This window comes from Mauremys mutica, chromosome 3, assembly GCF_020497125.1.
Source record: "Mauremys mutica isolate MM-2020 ecotype Southern chromosome 3, ASM2049712v1, whole genome shotgun sequence".
NCBI classification, from domain to species: Eukaryota; Metazoa; Chordata; order Testudines; family Geoemydidae; genus Mauremys; species Mauremys mutica.
Genome location: NC_059074.1, coordinates 148758938 through 148780090, shown reverse-complemented (window position 1 = coordinate 148780090; position 21153 = coordinate 148758938). Strand labels below are relative to the sequence as shown.

Genomic DNA, 21153 nt, shown 5'->3' with positions numbered 1-21153 from the left:
TGCAATGAAAGAAGCTCTGTTCCTGACATCTATGGTGTTTGCAGTCATAGCCTTTGCAGGGCTAAACCAGAGGATCCCCAGAGTAGCCAGTTCCCAGTCTCTGGCAGTCAGTGCTGTGCTAAGCTGTGCCAGGGGGTTGGTCTTTGGAGGCAGTTTGTTCTGAGTTTTGCAGCGTAAGAATGGGGAGGATTTAGACTTATTTAATTATGTCTCTCTTTGGTGTGTAACCGTTAGAACTCTCTGAGGGGCATTTCAGTCTCTCTCTTCTCTGCTTGTTGCTTCATGGAAAGCTTCACGCACCCTACCATTAACAGGAATTTTCTTGGGAAGCCTCCTTTGTGCAGTGAGCTCTCTCTTGGTTTTATTTAGGTTGTTGAAATTGACCCAGCAAAGCTCATCTGGACAGGGCTATGGCCAGGGGTCACCAGACATGGGGCAAGGTGAGGAAAGGGGTATCCAAATGGCCTAAAGGGGTCACACACAAGCAGTGGAGAGAGGGAGCCTCTGAAAGCAGGTTGGAACATGCCAGCTTTGCCAAGCTGAGCACCAGATACGTTATACTCAGAGGTAAAGGGACTGTCACTGCTGTTCCTGGCTGAGCGGCTGATTGGTGGCTGTGAGGGAAGAAGTTTCTTAGTTGCTCCTGATACAAGTCAGGGCTCTGCATAGATTAGTGCTGCCCCTGCCCACATATCCTAGTTGGGGTGGGTACAAGACACCAGATGGCAGCCCTGGATCTATATCTGGATGCCAGCAGGGGGGCAGGGGGAAATGTCCCTGGGATAGGACACATGACTGCTCCTCGGCTAGCATCCTGCCAGTGCTTTCATTCGAGCCCTTATGCAGACTGTTGTTCAGCCCATAAATATCTTTGTGGTTGTAATGAGGGACTGAGGCGAAACTTGGTGTATCCATTTCTGGCGCTGAGAGATTGTATTAGTTCGGTTCCAGATGAGAACTGGTGTAAATCTGTTGATCTATTTCTTGGTTAGTGGGGGAGGAGGACGAATACACTTTTCTATAAACTGCCTCGATCCTAATTTTTGGCCAGACTCTCCAGCAGAAAAGGATGTAATTTCATATGAGAGAGAGCATCCTGCAGCTATTGGGTTGGGGCGGTGACTGTCATTTTCTCTGTTCATACTGTGCCTAGCACAACAGGGCCCTCACGTGGTGGAGGTCTCCTAGGTGCTGCCGTGATGCTAATAGTACTCCATCGTGTCAGATAGCCCTATTGGGATTCATGCTCCAGTAGCTCTCTTCTCTTGGCTGTGGCTGAGCCAGCTGCGTTAAAATAAGCCCCTGGATCCTCCCTGAAGCTTTGCCGCCCAATCTGGAATCTGAAATCAACTCCCCTGAGGTTGGTGGATGTTCAGTTCTGGTCTAAATAGGAACTACACAGCTGGCACCCATCTCTAATCTATGTGAATGTTCCCAGGATGGAAAGGCTCCCTAGCCCATTTGTAACACACCCAACACTCTGATGAGTTCCCCCATGGAAGGAACCACCATTTTGCCCAGTTCTCAGGGCCTGTCTGGGCTTGGGTTATCTCCCGTGTTGTGGTCTGATCTGTAGCGCTAACATCACTGGGATGCCGAAGAAGAGTGTTGGGAGGCTGCTCTTAGATCCTCATTCGCTAGGGCTGGGAGCAAGGCAGGGGAAAGGGGTGTATGTTTTTCCATTGCTGAATGCTGCATGCACCCCAGCTAATTCTCAACACCCTGGAGAGAGCCACGCTGAGTCCTCCCCATCTGGAGGAAGAGCCACCACAATTCAGGAAGTGTTGGGGGAGCAGAGGAAGAGGAGATCATTGGGGGAGATGAAAGGAAAATGTGAGAGTCTCCAAAAGAAGTCCCCTCCCAATACTAACCATCAAGTTCTGCCCAATGCCTCAGGCACGGTGCAGACAGCACTACTGAATCATGATGAGCGTGGCAGGTCAGTCCCTACCCAAGCCCTTAGGAGCTAAACCAGGGAAGAAGGGGCACTGGAACTTTGTGACATTGACAGCTGAAACCCAGCCATCCCAAACACCTGCATTTCCCTAAGGGAGGAGTGGTAACTGCTTGTTGCTGGAGTTCACGGTTTGAGTATGTCTGTAGCTTTGTCCTTGTCCCAGCTGCAGGCTGTATCTTAGGGCAGGCTGCACTCAGAGGACACTTGAATGACACCCCTTCACTTCCTTCTGAGTCCTGTGAGAGGAAGGGACGCTGTCACTGGAGCAGAACTGTTTCCCCCAGAACCTGCGGAGGACTCCAGCCAGCAGCTGAAGGGAGTCTGCAGAATATAATACCACTTGTGGGGTGAGGGAGGTTTGAGGGGATTTAATACAGAGGAGACGTCCCTGAGACACTCCCAGTGTGAACAGAAACCCTACTAGGAGAGGGCTTCTGCATTCGAATCAGCCCCCACCATTGCTGACCTAAACTTTGAAACAGCACCAACTCCATTTGCCCAAAGGGAAAATGTTTCCATGCAAAGTAAATACCCAGAGGTATCCAGGGATTCCTTGACAGGTACAGTATTCTCTCCACTCCCCAACCTGTGCCAGGACTGTTATGCTGGGGAATCTAGGACCTCAGCTCTCTAGAAATGTCATCTTTTAAAGCTCCCTATAGGAAGACACTGTTCATATTCTGATCTGTACTTTTCTGGATGTGCCAATCTCTGACTGAGGCAGAAATTCCTCCCAGTCAATGCCAGCCTTTTCTCTTTGCACTGAGATTGGACATTTTCCTGTTTCTGCTCACGTGGATGCTAATGTCCACCCCTACCCCCACTTCCCCACTGCACAGTCTCCTCTTCTTCCTATCCTCAAATTTTAGCTGTGATTTTTGGGTTTAAATGGTCTCCAAAAATCAGATAAAGTTGGTAAGTAACTTGATGAGCCCCAAGTGAGGCTGCATATCTTGCATGAGTTCACTACAGATCCCTCATTGGGTCCAGAGATTGACAGACAGGGCCTGAGTCTTATGTTCCTATGCAGACCCATTGCATTTCTTATGGTTTCAGGCTTGACTGTGAGTCTTTCACACAGCTCTGGTCACAACTGACCTTAGAAAACCTAGGAAACCTCTCATTGCAACTGATTGGGTGGAATCCTGTCTCTAAGCCTGGATTCTTCTCTTCTGAGCTCCTGGGGTGCGGGGAGGGAAGATAGTTGGGGAGGGTTGAAAACTCCGCTCAGAATGGGACAGGAAAATCTCGCACTGCTTCACAGTGACCTGTGTGGCTGAATGTGGAGTGGCAGTGGTGAGTGATTCCAGCCAGTCATCTGTAGCCCAAGGTTGCTGCAACCTATTTCTGCTTCAGATCCGATGAGCTCCATAAATCTCAACCATTGCAAATGTGCCGAGACGTGGGCCCAAGTATTCTGGGCACAACTGATAGCAGGAGTTGGCTGTCATGCCAAAACTAATGCTGGTTCCAGAGAGTGGCTATGGGCTAGCTCAAGGGACAATAAATGAAAACGGCATTTGCACTGATCAGGGATTTCCTTACTTAGTGTTTATAGTGAAGAGACATTTTACCATCCTAATTGTGAGCCAGAATATAGTAGCTAATAGCAGTTTAATGCAATATAAATGGGCTTAAAAGTGATGGTCCTGCTGGGATTTCCTTAATAGTTCATAGCATATGCAATTGCATAGTACGTGGCCTCCTGGCCAATTACTTGCTGTGCTGTGAAATGGGAGACTGGGGCTTTGGCAAAGAAGGGACAGGAAGTGGCACTCAATGTAAGATGTTTTGCTGGGGACAGGATAAAGGAGAATTTGAAGAGATGAGACAATAGAAACAGCTCGTTGGGTCTGAGGAAAATACAGGGACACGCGGGGGCCAATTTTCATTAGGCCTCCAGTAGTGATTTGCCCCATTTTTTGCTTTGCACTTGTTTGTGCATGCAAAACCTGCATTTGTATTTAGAAACAAGCAGTTGTGCATTTTAGTTTGGTGCATAGGCACCCACCACTGACTTTGCATGTGCACATGAAAAGTATTTTGTGCACACAAATGAAGCTATTTGCTATTTTGTTGGAAACCCATTAGAAATGTGGGTTTCCTTATGGCTAAAGTTGTGCCTCCCAAATTCTCCTCACAGGCAAAGAGTGGGGTGGAAGCCCACCTTCCACAGAATTGTGAGAAAGCAAAAGATTGTTTGTTCTCACCTTGAGGTTTTTTTTGCTGTCTGCACAGGTGGAAAAATTATTTAATTGCCAAGAATAGCTTTTTCTTTACTAATGGATCTTATAGATTCATAATTTTTTTTAATGCCAGAAGGGACCATTATGATCTAATCTGACCTCCCGCGTAGCTCAAGCTAAAGACCCACACCCAGTAATCGCTGCATCAAAGCCATCACTTCTGTTTGAGATATAGCCATAGGATGCAGAGGTGGGGGGTCACACAGGCCATTGCCCAATCACTTTTTGGGCCACAACAGCCCAGCTTGGGGCAGGTGACCCAGTGGTTCAAGGACCAGGAAAGGGGCAGGTCAGGGCATCATGGGGGACAGCCCTGCCTGCAAGCTTTGGTGAGAGCCAATGAGGCAGAGCAAGGAGCCAGGACGGGAGCCACTGTGGGGTAAGTAGTGGTGCAGGCTTGCTCTCTAGTGCCTCTCCAGGGGCAGGACGCCCCCTTGTGTGGTCCCCCTCATTTGAAATGGCACTGTGCAGCCAGGGGCTGTTGTGTATCTTTTAGAAAGACACCCAGTCTTGACTTAGACTGCAAGTGAGCGTGAATCCACCATAGCCCAAGAGCTAGGCACCCAAATACCTTTGAGGATCTGTACCCATGTCCTGAGGTAAGTTGTTCCAGTGATTTGTTACCCTCCCCATTAAAATTTTGTGATTTATTTCTAGTCTAAATTTGTCTAGCTTCAGCTTCCAATCATTGGAGCTCATTATGTCTTTTTCTGCTAGATTAAAGAGCCATTTTCTATTAAAAATCTTTCCCATGTAGGTCTTCTAGACTGTGATCAAATCATCTAACGTTCTCTTTAACACAGTAAATAGATTGAGCTGCTTTAGTTTTTCACTATAATGTAGGTTTTCCAGTCCTCTAATCATTCTTGTATTTCTTCTGAATCCTGTCCAATTTGTCAACATCCTTTTGGAAGTGTGGACACCATTATTGGACACAGTATTCCACTAATAGTCTCAATGCAGAGGTAATACCGTCTCCCTGCTCGATATTCCCTTGCTTATAGAGCCAAGAATTGCATTCAACTTCTTAGCTACAGCATTGCATTGAGAGCTTATGTTCAGTTAGTTATCATGACCCCTACGTCCTTCTCAGATACAGGTTTCCAGGATAGCTCTTTCATGTGTGACTTTACATTCTTTGTTCCCAGACACACGACCTTGCATTTGACTGTGTTTAAAACACACTATTGTTCAAATGAACCCACCTTACCAAGCAATCCAGGTTAGTCTGTATTACTAACCTGTCCACATTGTTATTTACCACTCCACTATTTTTAGTGTGCTCTACCAATTAACTGGAAGATAGTATAAAATCATTGCCGGTAAAATTTGCAAAGATATTGATAGCACTGATATTGAACAGCATTGGGCTGAGAAGAGATGCCTGTGGGACCACATTAGAAACATTCCTCATTTACTATTACTTTTTGCATTCTCTTAGTTAGCCACTTTTTTAATCCATTTAACATGGGCTATATAGATTTTTCTATAGTGCTAATGTTTTTTAAATCAGAATGTCATGCAGGACTACGTCAACTGTCTTATGGAAATCTAAGGGTGTTATGTCAACACCTTCCCTTTTTTCAAGCAAACTTGTGATCTTCTCAAAAAACAATGTAAAATGTATTTGACGAGTGATTTTTTCCATAAAACCAAGTTTGACATTAATTATGCTGTCATCTTTACTAACTGCATCCCATATTGGTTTTTCCATAATTTTGCCCAAATCAGTAAAGAATTAAAAGATTTCCTGACATTCAGCCTAAATTTGTCTTTTCGTAAGTTGACCCTATTAGTCCTAGTTACTCTCCGTTGGTCCATGCTAAATTACTCTCTATCCTTAGTGTTTATATCCTTCAGATATTTGCAGACGATGTTAACTTCTCCTTCCCTTCCCCCAGCTGTAGCTTAGCCAGGCTAAATATATTTAAATCTCTTAATCTTTTCCCGTAAGTAAGTCCCTCCACCTCTTTGATCATTTTTCTGCTCTTTTCTGAACTCACATCACTTTGTCACTATCTTTATAGTAATGAAGTGCTCAGAACAGAGAGCTGGAGTTTCCCGAGAGCTGTATAGAGAAGGCTCTCCACACTCTGATCTGGGACATGATCCTCTGAGACCAAGGTTCCCAGATCTGAGTGCAATATCCCAATGGTTCTCCCCAGACATGTGTAGAGAAGGTTTATCCCTTCCTTGATGAGATGGCTCAGCAATCGACATGTGTTACCCAAACTCATAAAAATGCCAGTGTCACTGCCGAGTGCTTTGAGTGCTAGAGGTGCCCCAATCAATGAGGGGCATCACAAAGAGGTTTCAAAAAGCTGGATGCCACATTACAGAATGCATGATAACTGCAACCCTCCAGACAAGAACTGCTGAAGAACTGGTTCAAATCTGGAACCCAATCCTGAGTTTTGAGTCTCTGGATGAGAATGGGGGGATGTATTGCAATTCTTGTTGGTGTAATCAGAAGAGCCAGGAATGGGAGTGACTGATTCTTTGTAGAATGGACCCCCATCATTGCCTTCCTGGAATAAAATCCATCCTGCTATGATAGAGTGGGGAAAGAAAAGCAACCAGAGAGCACTCCAGGCTGTCATTGGGAAATGTACTTCCTGCCCCTTGCCTTGCAAGCTCCCCTCTGCCGCAGATTAAATCCCCTCCAGTTGGTATTAAAAGGATGACTCTGTGAGGTGCTGCTGCCTCTGCGATAAGTGGACTCAGCTCCTCCGAGATGCTCCTTTGATGCCAGCCCAGTTTGAAGTCTGTCACTGAAGGAGTCTGGCAAATCAAATGTCAAAACGTGTTTATCTGGTGAGTGGGCTAACAAATAAATCTCTCTCCGGGTCTGAGTCCAGATGAGATGAGACAGAGCTGTTGGCCAGATGAGGAGGGCGAGGGAAGCAGGCACCGGGGGTGGGCAGCAGGCAGCTGTCCTTGAGTGGATGCCAGTTCTGTCACCGGTCTCCTTCCGGTGCCCTCTGCTGCAGAAAGCACCCTGAATTCGGAAGAATAATTTCTATGACTGCACAATGCCTGCAGCTGTCAGAAACCACAGAGCTCTGAATACCGCAGCTAAAGCCAGTTGCTGTAAGGTGCTCCAGAGTTTCGCTAGTGGGTTTGGGACGTTCCACCCCTGTAGAAACACAGTGTCCAAGAGTGGTAATAGGGAGAGAATATGTCAAGTGTCACAGCTTTGGCAAGAGAGTCCCCATCGCATGGCTCATTGCACCTCTCTGAGACAGGCAGCATTTGCTAGTAGTTTGAGCACAAGACTGAGAGCCAGGAACCTCCTGAGTTCTAATCCCAGCAGTGACACTGACTCCTGCTGAGAGCCCAGAAAGTAGGGTCAGGCAGTTAGACCTGGAGTCAGGGCTCCTGGATTCTATTCCAAATTCTGCCACTGACTCCTTGTGTGACCCGTAATTTGTCCCCACCTGCTAAGTGGTGCTGGTAATACCCTAGCTCACAATTCTTCCCACACTAGTAATGTCCAAAAGCTGTTACCAACTAATGGCTGATGAGAACCAAGTCAAACATCTCCCTGCATTTCCATGGGGACAGATCCACAGGACAAACACCACTTCCAGGACTGGCATTGATTAGCATTTTTTCCTGGAAGCCTCAACAAAGAGCGCGAGGACTGAAAGGGCCATGGAGACTGAACTTCTCTATTCCCTCAAGATCCAGACGAGGGGCTGAAAGCCAATCTGAGGAGAGAGGTGGGGTCTGGGGGAAGCTTGCTCTGACCCTGTTCTGTAGGTGAATAGGACTGTTGTTGTTTAACCCTTAGCACCCTGCCTCTACATCTTGTCTGTACAATAGGTAATGGTTAAGAATTCAAATTAAACATATTAATGATTAATAGTCAATATTTTGCCATTATAATTGCCTCAGACTGCTTTCCTTCCCCACCAGACTCTGCCTGGCTTGGCACCCCGCCCCTTCGTACTTTAGGCCCCGCCCTTTGTGTTGACACAACTCTGGTTTTTAATAACTATTTCTGTCTCTGGCTGCTCTCCCCTCACTTCCTCTGTCTGTTTTGGAAGCAGCTAGAGAGTGTCTAGTGCTCCCAACTTAGTATGTAGACTCAAAACAGAAGGCAAGGTAAAGGTATAGATCCCAGCTGTAAGCAAAAGGCTCTGACCACCCGTGGCTTTGAGGATCACTGCATTTTACAGCAGTAATTCTTCTCCTCCCTTATGATGTTTGCTGTTTTCAGCAGCACTTTACCTGCAGTTTCACTGTTTTTAACTTTCAGTGAATTTTATTAAAAGGCCCAAACATACAGGGGACTGGAATTCCTGGCAGCTGGTAATGGGATACAGAACCTTTCCCTTTCAGAGTGCTACTTTGAATCCAGGTTTCAGAGGAGCAGCCGTGTTAGTCTATATCCGCAAAAAGAACAGAAGTACTTGTGGCATATCTGAGCATAAGCTTTCGTGGGCTACAGCCCACTTCATCGGACGCATAGAATGGAACATATAGTGAGGAGATATTTATACATACAGAGAACATGAAAAGGTGGGAGTAGCCATCAATCCAGCCAGCAATGACCAAGAGCCATTCCTAGCTAATGGCTGTTCTGAGGTCCGTGTGAATTCAGTAGTGGGGGACCAGGGAGTCTCAGCCCAGTTCCTAGTAGGCAGCAATAGACCACAGAAATCAAACCCACAGATGGTGCTAATTGGCTGCTTGTTGAGCAGACTGTGAAAGCCAAAGATATGTCATTTGGTTTGGATGAAAATATGCATGTCCGTCTCCATCTGTGCCTTTTGTTATGACTTTTTAAAGGTGATGTCTTGGGTGCAAGGAGGCTAGCATACAGAAGGCCTGCTCCTATGGTCCCCAACAGCAGGAAGCATTGCCTGAGCTTCAGACTCCAGTTATGTCCCATTTTACTGAGGAATTCCTTGAAGCGAGGTGCTGAAACTCCACAGGGAGGTGCATAAGTATGAGCTTTATTGATCAGGTGTGTGTTGCATGGGTATCCCAACAGCATTCACTAAATGCCCAAAGTCCTGTCTCAGCAAGCACTGGGCTCAGTATAAAACCTGGGAAGATTAGCCCGTCTCTTCTCCAATTGTTCCAAAGTCCTGCTTGGGAATCTGGAGGGACTTGTCCCTGGATCCACGCACTAGACACTAAAGGGTCTACTTTCACTTTCACACTAATTCTGGGGGCTTAGTTTTCCCCCTTGCAGCATAAAATACTCCCTGTCTGTGATTCTTCTCAGAGGGTGGAAATGGTACCAGCTGCCCTCTACCCTTGCCCTTATTGCTGGGGCTTGTGCATCTGTCTCTGGCAGCCATTGAGTGCTGGTTCCCTGCAGCCCTCTGCGATGCTCAGAAGAGTCAGACAGAGCAGTGCATTCAATTTTCTTTCTTTTCTCTTTTTTCCCTTGTATGTGACTCTGCTGGCATTTAAAACTCCGAGGCCCCGTTTGTCCCCAGAGAGAATTAAGCCGGAATATACAATAAAGCTGTGCTCCTGGCTGATGACGATCAGAGTGGGAGGAGGAGGGAAAGAGGAAATGTAAAGAGTTAGAATAAATGCCAGAGTGACCTTGTCAAGGGCTTGGATAGTCAGAGTGAAATGTGGCCGAGAGCTTCTCCGGGTGCTTCTTGTGAATGCAGCGGGGGCTGCTGCTTTTCAGTTCTTCCATAGGAACCACGCCACCTGCTGGCCTGGGTTTGCTGGGCCACAGAGGTGTTCATCCAGGCTGTGTGGAGGGCGCTGGCCTTTGGAACTTCTTGCTGTGCATAAGACTGGATGTTAGCATTGGGACGCTTTCATAGGCATGTCTGGCCTGGCGTCTTGCCAGATTCTAGTCTGGGGGATCCCATTTGCCTCCCTGAATTCCCCCTGCAGTTTCAGCTGGGACTGGGATTCTTTACTTCCTGACCCTAGCTGGTCATGTAGCTTTCCTGTGCACCATTAAAAAGCAGGATGAAGTGTTTCCTGTCTTAATCTAGAGAGAGGGAGACCCATTCGGAAAACATTTTGGGTACAATATAATTGGCTGATGTTTAATGAGTGGTTGGATAGAAACACCACATAGACTGATAGGAGTTGAAGGTTGTCACCATCCTGGTGTGTCATTAGAAATAAATTTGAATACCTCTGTGTGTGTGTGTGTGTGTGTGTGTACACCAATGTCTCCTAGAGAAGGAAACAGAACCTCAACTGTGTGTCATAGGTCCTATATTGCTAACAGCCAAGGGAGATTCTTTTGCTAAAGTTGCAAAGGTGGGTGTTTTTCAGGGTAGACGAATTGGAGCTCTATCTTGGCTGTTGCCATGAAGTTCCATGTTGCTGCATTTAACAAAATAGTGAAGTCCTAATTGACCATGGCTTGGTTACAGCATTTCTCTCTCTATTTGTGCTAAAATCCTTGATTTGCTCTATGCCATTGATGTGCTAGTAACTAAGACACTAGCATGCTGCGTCCTGTTCTAAAATGGGTATATTCATTATTTTAATCTCTTGCATACATGCCCTGTCTGATCTGGTGATGGGTGGGAGTTATTTGTATACATTACTCTGTGTGTGTGTGTGTGTTCTGTGCCTGCTCCATCTTTTTCAACTCCTTTTTTTTTTTCTTTCAATTAAGGAAACCAAGTGTGGTGAAACCTAGCACTTCAAGGTAACAGAGCCATGGGAACGATGTGGCTTTACACTGCAGGGGAGTACTTGTCTGTGTAGTGTCTCGTTACCATGAATTAATTGGACACTCATTCTAAGCAGAGTTCCAGAATGTCTGGACTAGGTCCGCTTTTAGGAGGAGCGTATGTGTGGCAAAAGGCCTGGAGATTCCCACCCAGAATGGACTCTATTCCAATGCCTGCTGTGGGAAACAGTGGTGTAATATACTAAGCTCTGCAGCTACTCACAGAGTAAATCACTAAACAAAATCTTTACTACAATAAGGTTTGACTAGTTGAGTTAATTGGCTTCGGCAGTTTGTAGAAGAAGAGAGCTGGAAAGCTGAGATTCCGCCTGCGTGTGCCTACGTTTTAACTTGCTTCTCTTTTAAAAACATAAAAGTATGTGACTGGCATTAGGACAACCCTGCTCTCCTCCAAACCCCAGCCTCCCCTCTCCTCTCAGTTCCAAACAGAGTGTGCTTAGACAGATTTGTTGGGTTAGTAAGAATGGCAACTCTTAGAGCTTGGCTTCAAAGCATTTTATGGACACACAGTCCTTAGGACTCCACTATGTGAGTGGGGTGGGTATTATTATCATCCATTTTACAGATGGGGAAACTGAGTCGCAGAGTGGGGAAGTGCCTTTTGCAAAACCACAGAGAGCATCTGTGTTGGAGCTGAGATTAGAACTGAGAGCGCTTTATCGAGGCTCCCCTGCTCTAACCAGTAGGCCGTACCATTTCCTATTTTGCTAAACAAACGTATGAAATTGAGGATGTAAATGTCCCTAGCCTAGATGTTTCCATATGGAAAACTGCTTTGGTTGGGACCCAGTGTGCCTGACTAGCGTGCTGAGAACAAGTCCTTCAACTACCTTATATGCGCGTGTGCGCTACTGGATGGCAGCCAAACGGCTCAGCTCTGTGTTACAGCAGTACAGGGCCCAAGCCCCCTTTAGCTTGGGTGGGTCGGGGTCTGTGCTTTTGGAACAGGAGAATGAGTCCTATCCCTGCTGCTCCCTGGTGTACAGTGTTGTGATGGCCAGGACGCCTTAGATGGCTGTGGATTTGTTACAATAGGGTGTGGGATAGGACAGCTATGAGCAGTTACATAAAGCTCCATGTATCCTAGGGCCCAATATGCACATATAGCAGTAGCCACAGCAACAGGAGCAGTATCATCATAGATTCACTTCCATCTTCCCCAGGGCCCTGGCTTCTCTGCCTTCCTGTGATCTGGTGCTACTGATAGAAGAGGGGATTCCTGCTTGATTTCACTGCTTGGTATGCTGTGCTGCAGGCCAGCTGGTAGGCCCCAGCAACCTTTAACGGGGTGGTGGTGTTAATGCTGAACCTCAGCGGAAAGAGAATGAGGAGGCAGCCAGTGTGTGCATGTAATGAGTGCCAGGCAGTTGGCAGCTCCCTCTCCCAAGTTAGGAGAGAAATGGATGGGGTCAGGTGTGTCTAATAAGGCCCTGAGACTGGCACATGCTGGTTTCCCTGCCATGATTAGAAGTTCCATTCATAGATTTTTACAGCCACTTGGGATAACGTGTGTAATACAAAACCCAGTTAATAACAATCCCTTCCCAGAAAGGGACGTCTTTCTCACAGGAGCGTGGGGGTTAGGTTCAGTGGCAGATTTAGAGTTTAGTGGGGCCCTGTGCGCAGCTTCATTTTCCTGCCCTCCCCCCCCCACCTCGGGACCCAGCCAAGAAAAAGAACATTCTCTCTTCTCTCTTCCCCCCAACACCCCCGTTTTTCATTCTTTTTTTTCTTCATCCTCCTCCTATATTATAAGTAATAGGAAGTAAATGAAAACAAAGTGAGGTACCTTGATTGGGGCGGGGCTTGGGGTGCAGGAGGGGGTGAGGGATGAGGGCTCTGGAAGGGAGTTTGGGTGCAGGGTGCGGGCTCTGGGTCGGGGCAGGGGGTTGGGGCCAGGGGCGGCTCTACAAATTTGGCCGCCCCAAGCAGTCATGCCCGGGAGGCGCCCCCGAGCCGCGGGAGCAGCGGACCTCCCGCGGGCATGACTGCGGAGGGTCCGCTGGTCGCGCGGCTCGGCTGGACCTCCTGCAGCTGCGGGCGGTTCGCTGGTCCGGCGGCTCCGGTTGAGCTGCTGCAGGCATGCCTGCGGGAGGTCCAGCCGAGCCGCGGGACCAGCGAACCGTCCGCAGTCATGCCTGCGGGAGGTCCACTGCTCCCGGGGCTCCGGTGGACCTCCCGCAGGCATGACTGTGGCAGGTCCGCCGGCCCAGCCTGCCGCCCCCCCGGGAAAGGGCCGCCCCAGGCGGGTGCTTGCCCCGCTGGGCTCTGGAGCCGGCCCTGGTTGGGGCGTGGGAGGAGGAGTGAGTGGTGCAGGCTCCGGGAGGAAGTTTGGGTGCGGGGTGCAGACTCTGGGCTGGGGTAGGGGATTGGAGTGCAGGAGGGGGGCAGAGGGGCGGTGCTTACCCCAGGTGGTGTGGCTCCCAAAGCGACCAGCACACACACCCTTCCGGCAGCGCCTCTTAGGCAGCGGGGGCAGGGGTTCTCTGCGTGTCGCTGCCCGCAGGTGCTGCCCCCACAGCTCCCATTGGCTGCAGTTCCCGGCCAATGGGAGCTGCGGAGTCGGTGCTCGGGGTGGGAGCAATGCGCGGAGACACCCCCACCCTAGGGACTGCAGGGACATGCCAGCCGCTTCCAGGAACGGTGTGGAGGGAGGGAGGCAGAGTGGGCAGGGAGCTGCCTTAGCCCTGCTGCTGGCACATCTCTGCGCACCCCATCGGCGGAAGGGAGCAGCAGGTCTCCGTGCACTGCCCAGGGTGGGGGCAACATGTGGAGCTACCTCCCCCCCACTATTGCCATGCAGAGATGTTCCAGCAGCCATCCGCTTCCGGGAGCGGTGCGGGGCCACCAGCCATGGCATGCAGGCAACCTGCCTGCCTGACCCCTGTCGTTGGGGGGCCCGTGCCACTGCATGGTGTGTTTAATGGTAATTCTGCTCTTGGTTAGGTTTGTTCTTTTGCAGTGTTAACTGACCCCTTAGTTCCTGGATTATCCCAGCTCATGCCCGTGGGATAAAATGGAATCTGCAGGAGTTGCTCTGTTCTTATCGGCTGTAAGCGTCTGGGGTAGAGAGTTACAGCTCGCATTTTAAGTTTGTGTCTAAGTTTGGAGGGAGAGTTGTGCAGCAGAGGAGTCTGAGGGCTGCGGAGAATAAAACTGCTCTCTAATCTAGAGAGACTTTGTTATTTCTATCACTCGCAGCTGGAATTTATTTTCGTATGTTTTGAAAAAAAACTAAGAATTTTCTAAACATATGGCTACAAGGCGATAAAACAGCCAGAGCTGGCCCCTTTCAACTCATTCAGGCTCATGGGGCTCAGGCTGCGGGGCTGTAAAATGGCAGCGTAGACATTCGGGTTTGGGCTGGAGCCAGGGCTCTGGGACCCGGAAAGGGGAGGATCTCAGAGCCTGGGCTCCAGCCTGAGCCCAAACATCTATACTGCAGTTTTATAGCTCCATGAGCCCCAGTCGGCTGAAACAGGCCAGCCGTGGATGTTTTATTGCAGTGTAGACATACCCCAAGAGGCTCCAAATGGGTACTCTGTGACAGGAGATGAAGCTTGGTGTGATGGTTAAAGCACAGGACTAGGTGGTGGTACTCCAGGGCTCTATTCCCAGCTCTGCTGCTGACTGTGTGACCTTGGGCAAGTCAGTTCCCTGCCCTGTGCCTCAGTTTCCCTATCTGTAAAGTAGTGAGAATACCAGCTCTGAGGCAGCCCGGTTAAGAATTCCTTAGTGTTAGTAAAGTGCTTTGAGATCTGCAGAGTATTAGTTGCTTCTTACTTTGTGTTGCTTAATACACATGGGTGTTTCTGGGCTTGGTCCTGACTAGAACCGGGCCATGGACATTCTTGGAAAAAGCAAGCTAGAGTTCATCTTTTTTCAGCCTGCACAGACCAGATTCCAGCTGTTTGTGGAGGAGATTGGGTTTGAATTTAGGGTTCAGGCACATGCTGGTGCTGCTGTTGGAGTCGGTTCTTCTAGTTAACTTGACCCTTCTGGGCACTGGCTTGTCCATCACCTTCCCCATGCAGCTTAAACTCCTTCCTCCCCCTCCACAGCTCACTACAGCATCACTCTCACCTGCATCTCCAGCTCAGGCTCCCTCTCTCTTCCTCTGTCCTGACCAGGCTTCTCTCCCTTCTCTTCTGCCATCCCTCACTTTGTGCCTTCCTCCTCTAGGCTCCAGGTAGGAGCCTCTCAGCTAATGCAAGCTGAGTCCTCTGCCCATTTTTCTTTCAAATTCCACCTGTCACCCAGAAATCACATTCATGCCTTTGGCCTATGAGCTCCAGGCAGGGACCTGGGCGTGTCTTTTGGCTTTCTGCATCACATTTTTCACCTGTTGTAAAGCAACAAATCCAGCATGGTATAAATAAAAATAATGATCCCGGTACCAAGGATCTGTGGCCCCAACCAGGGAAAGATGGGAAGGGGCCACCCAGCCATGGACTCGCCACATCCCCACCGTGCCAGGAGGGCGCTGTTTGGCAGGGCACTCACCGTGGCAGTGGGATGCAGGGAGGCGGTGACAGGAGAGTCTACAGTGATGTGAATCCATGGAGAAGAACACATGTGGCAGCTCCCAGTGGGCTGCGTGGAGTGGAGAATGGGATGACTGGCCACACACCGAGATAGGTACAAGCTTCCAGTGACTGCGTGACTGTCTGCTACAGGTGCAGGTTGGATGTGAAGGGGAGGTGGGCTATCTCCAAGTCATGGAGCAGCCAAGAGAGCAGTCAGCACTGTTCACTCCTCCGTGTCCAATCACCGATACCACTGCCACCTTTGCAGCTTTGAGTTGAGGGCCACGCAGGGACTGTGCCGCTAATCTGTGCCCTGCCCCGGGTTACGCGGCAAGACCTCCTCCATATTATCAAAACCAGTTTTCTCAGGCTTTGTGCACAGGGGCAGGATTTAGCTGTGTTGCTGTCATGTGACTTGTGGAGCCCATGACTTTCCTGGGGCTGGGAGGAAGTTTCCTCAACATTTGTGGATGTTCCTGCAGGGCAGGTGGACCCGAGACTAACACATTTCACTGAGAACTTTGGGCATCACCATCTGGCACAGCCTGGGAGGCTGCACAGTGACAGGCCAGGGAGACTGTGGACTGGATTTCTCACCTGGGAACTTTGACTCCTTTGTGTGGAATGAGGCTCCTCCCTTCTTTGCAGCTAAAATAAAAAGACTTTAAAATGAGTTCTTAAAGGTTGGCTTTGGGCCAGCAACCATTGCTCTCCCCTCTGGTGCGGCAGCACAAGCATGGTTCGACTAACTTCCAGGAAACGAAGAAAATCAGATTGTGACTGGGGCCCAAAACTCCACCCCGGACACTGGACATTTCTTCACTCTACTTCCCTGACTCCTGCTCTTTTTCGCCACGAGCGCCCTGGGACTTCTCCTAAAAATAGCCCTGCTACCCCGGCAGCCCCATTTGCTGCAAAGCTCCCGGACTGGCTGCTGTGAGGATGCTGCCTGGCGTCTCTCTTGGCTTTCAGATCCCTGGGTTGACCGAGTGAAGCCATCCTAATTGGGTTGGTTTTATTTGTTCCTAACGAGCAGGTGAGTGATTATGCTTTTGACTGTTGCACAATAATTTTGTGGCTAAGGCGGGCTGTCTTGCCCTGTGTTTTCACAGCAGCATTATCTGAACAAGCCTGCTGGAGAAGTATTGCTGCTTTAACGCTGGCTGACAGGGTAATGCTCTGCCCTCTTCACCCCTTTCATAACACTTCTTGCCACGTTGCTGTTCTCTGGTTTATTTGGCACCGGAGGAAAACAATAGTCCTTATACATTTGCATAGCACGTTTCATGCAGAAGTATTCTGGAATGCTGTGTATGCAGAGATTGCTCACCCAGGGCTGAATGCAGCCACCCCTGGGGTGGAACATAGCCGGTGCTTTACAGCACACACCAGCACTACACAAGAGGCTTTAGGGGAGAAATGGAAGGGAGTTTGGGGAACCTGTAAGTAATTGCCCATGTTGGAATTTGGCCAGGAAACTAGCTCCCTAACTCCCTAAAGCATGTCATGGGACCTGAATGGGACCTGAATGGCCACAAGCAGCCAGGACGTTGGCTTTATGGTACTTCTAGCAGGACAGCTCCCCCAGCCCCATGCATTACAGTTTGTGAGGTGCTGCCTTGTGTTTGCGGAGGAGGGCATCTCCATCCAGCGAGAAAGGCAATCAGAGGCGACCGTTTATTTTCCCCCGGCGCACACACAAGAGAGTGATGGTCACATATCCTGGTTGGCGTGCAGTCTGAGTAGGGAATCTTCATTCCCACCCCCATGCTGCAGAATGGTGGCAGAGCCCCAGAGCATCTGCACATTCAGAGCTGCGGTAGCCCCTGAGGAAAGAGCTGGGTTCTACCAGCCCTGCCCCTGCTCCCTTCTTGTCCCTCTTCTGCCCTCATCCAGTCCCTCTTTACTAGGGCACAGGCAGGGTGTCCCTGGAGCCAGCAAGGGGACCTTTTGTCTAGCTCCAGGCCCCGCTCTCCAGCATAATGACCTACACTGCTGCTGCAGATCTCACGGACCTCCATGGCCTGCCTAGTGCTATGAAATGGCGGCTCCCCCTGCTAGCTCGTTTGCTTTGGCTGAGTGTGTCTGTCGCCGCCACGTCACTTTTGAAGCCTTCTCTTTTTCACTTCCCCAGACGGTCTCAATTAGAACACGAGGCCCTGCCGGCTTCAACTAAGGAGCAGATGTGACCCAAGAAATGGGATAGCAGCTGGGGATGAAGATGACACTTGGTCTAATCAAACAACTTCTCACATTATAACTCTGTGAGGTGGGAGACGTGTGAGCCAAAGGCAAGTCGGTGCTCAGAGCGCCTGCTGAGACACACCGCTAGCAAGCCATCTGTAATAAGTTGACCATGCCACTCAACACACGGCAAGGCACGCTCAGTCCAGAGCTGTTTTTAATCCATTTAACTGCAGAGAAGGACCAGAAGGCTGAGAGTTGGGCCAGGTACCTGGAAAATAAGATGGTTACTGTTGAGCAAGGGCGACTTGGCAGAGGAGGCCCTGTTGTACCAGACCTGGAGACGCTCTTGCGCCCCATGGCAGAGGAGATTTTTTCACATTAGACATGTAAGGGTCAATGTTGCCCACAAGACTGTAGATGTTACCAGGCTCATGGAGGAAGAGTAGTTATTGTACTAGACCTACATAAAGACATCTCTGCTTTCTCATTTGGAGCTCGGGCCGTCCAAGAGCCAGATTCTGCCCTCACTTACGCTGGGGAAGCCCCACTCATTTTAGCAAGAGAGCTTTTGTTTTTTCCCACTTTTTCTTATTCTTAATCAAAAGTTGTGTGCTGGTGGAAGGAGCTGGATTGATAGCCCTGGCGACTGAAGTCCTCTGTTAATACATAAAATAGGTACAGCCCCCGCAGTGGTGATTCACACTACCCCATGCTGGGTCCCATCTGCATGCCTCACTCATGCATTCCGGAGGTCTCAGAGTGTTACAGACACTAATGGATTTGCAAAGCCTTCTTACCCCCAGGAAGGCAAATAAATGTTGTTAGCCCCTTGTGACTGATAAGGAGACTGAGGCATGGAGAGGGGAAGTGATTTGCCTTCCAAGGTGTCAGTCAGTCAGTGGTAAACATGAAAACAGAACCTGAAGTCCTGACAGCCAGTCCACTGATCTAACCGCTAGACAGCATTGTCATGTATATCTCTGGCTTCTTGCCTCCGTTATAGCCCTCTAATGCCCCACGGCTCTCCCAAGGGGTCTGTGTTCTGTGAGGGTGGACAGGTTGTATCCTAACAAGGAACCAGGATTCTATATAGCTGATACATTTTTAACCCTCCTCTGCACAAAGTTGCACAGGAGAAAACCAATTTCAGTGTTTGGGAGCTACTTCGCTGTGCTTTATGATGCAGATTACACTGGCTTGGAGGAATTACTACTGCTCTTGTTCTGATTTAGGGCTTGCGGGGCAAATGCCAGCTGTGGAGCTTGACAATGTGGGCTGTACATTTAATACAAAGGTGCCGCCTGGTGATAAGCCAGGACTCTGCATACAATGTCCCACCTTGGCAGTGGGGATGTGGATGAAGTATTGTATTCTGGGACCTGTGCTCTCCATGGGAGATGAGGGTGTCTGCAGCCTGCTCCAGCCCAGCCCCGAGTTGCTGGGAAGTGGCTGATGCAGCTGTCGATTGGACACACCCTGGCAAGGGGGAGCAATATGCAGTCAAATGTAGCAGGGGCGTGAGTACCGGGAGATGATGTGGCAGCCAGTGAGGGTCTAGCTCAGGAGACAGATTGCTGCTCCAATGACGGGTTTTCTTCCTGTTCTTGTCATTATGATTTCCAGTCCCCCCAGTGGTAGAACCAACTTCTCAGGACGTCCGCCAGGGCATGGGCCGCAGCGTCACCCTGCGATGCACCATGCTGAAGGGGAGCCCCATGAAGGTAGCCACAGCCGTCTGGCGCTTCAATGGGAACCTCTTGACCCTACCCCCCACAGAGCAGCAGGACTACTCAGAGCTGAAGGTGGACAGCGTGAACCGGGAGACCAGTGGTAGCTACGAGTGCAGCATCTCCAACGATGTGGGGGTCTCCACCTGCTTCTTCCAGGTGTCTGGTAAGTCTCACAAATTGCCTCCTCCTTATTATGGTTTTAATTGACTTGCTTATAGTGAGTTTGGTGGCTGGCAAGCCCTGGAGACAGACGCCTTCTCTTCATAGAGTGGGTACAGTATAGGCAAGCTGCCTCCATGCACTCTCCCCACCAGGGTGCTTCAGTTGTGTTCCAGGAGGACTCCCTCTAGGGCTGAGTAGGGAGCTCGGCCTCCACGGCTCATGCAGTCCTTGGTGCCTCTGCTGCCACTGCCTAGAAGGGGGCTAGTTAGTGCCAATTGGGTTGGTGCATTTTTGTGGTGTGAACACTTGCTCTAAAGGAAAGGAGTGACACACACCAAACTCATTTCACATAGGCCACTGTACAGCTGTCTGTTGGTATCCACTCTCAGCTACAGACAACCTGAATCGGATTTAAATGTTGACCAAGCAGGCGTGTAAGACTCAGCATCCCACATCAGCCCTGGAAGACCTCCAGTCCCTTCTTTTAAAACAAAACCCTTCCTTTAGTGCGTATCCTTCTGGTTTCTCCCATTCTTTGTGCAGCGACATCTGCTTAGATAAAAACTAGGCATGGTCTGATGCTGTTACCCAGTGGATTTGCTGCTGGGATTTGTGCAAATCCAGCATGTACACTGAGTAAAATCCTTTCCAACTTCATGGGAAGCAAAAAGGGGCAGCGACGCTTGAGCTCAAACCAAATGTCTGACCCAGCCACTTCTGCTGATCGTTAAAGCAGTTTTTCCCTTGACCTGAGGTTTGACTTGGGCCCCAGTTTCTACAGAGGTAGATTTACACCCCATCTTGCGGCAGATTAAGTATTTGTACAGACAAGCCCTTACTCCTTCGGTGTGGGTGTGGGGGGGTGTGGTGGCAGGGAGCGGTTGGAAGGTTGGTGGGATCTATTTCATTTCACATCTTCCACTTAGTCATTTCTCAGGCACTGGTACCATGCTGGCCTTAGTCTTTTCCCTTGATACACTCCCGGAACATCCTATTTTGACCAGCTACAGTGACCCCTCCCCTATCCCTTCAGACCTCTGTGCATTTGTGTGGCATTAGGTTTCTTTCCGTAACTTACGCCACTTTCCTCACTAACCTGCAGCCAGCACTTATGCCATCACTGCGAAATGAAATCCATTGTGCTCTGTCAAACCAAGCTCTGACTCTAGCAAGCTTACTCATTCCTAGTGGACTTGGAAATGCTTCCAGCACATGGATTCCTTCCTGGAGCTGGTAATTCATGGATTAATGCCATTCAGTTTGTGGTGCTCAGTCCCATGAGACAGGATCCCCTTAGCAGCCTGCGTGTTCCTTCTGCTCCAGCCTTTCTCAAGAGCCAGGGCATAGCTTTCCAGTGCTAGCTTTCGGATTCCATGCTTCTCTGCCCATTCTTATGACCAAACATCTACAGGTCAAGGGAAAACCTCGGCACTCATACAGCCGCATGAAACTTTTGAATTCTTTCTTAGCACATATATCTGAGAGGAAGGATAGCCCAGCGATTAGGGCATGAGTCTGGGACTTGGGCCACTTGGGGTCTATTCTCTGCTCTGCCACAGACTTCTAGCATGACCTTGGGCAAATCACTTAGCCCCTCTGTGCTTCAGTTCCCCATCTGTAAAATGAGGATAATAGTACTGTTCTACTTTACAGG

At 49.4% G+C, this 21153-nt stretch overlaps 1 protein-coding gene across 4 annotated transcripts in view; it reads left to right on the top strand.

Moving 5' to 3' along the window:
* The window catches only part of MDGA1 (MAM domain containing glycosylphosphatidylinositol anchor 1), a 191343-nt gene that overhangs the window by 101340 nt on the left and 68850 nt on the right, over window positions 1-21153 (top strand). For all 4 annotated transcript variants that reach the window (XM_045009519.1, XR_006577983.1, XR_006577984.1 and 1 more), the window contains one exon: window positions 19231-19500. In XM_045009519.1, coding sequence (XP_044865454.1) covers window positions 19231-19500 — 270 coding nt within the window. The remainder of the gene's footprint in view (window positions 1-19230; window positions 19501-21153) is intronic.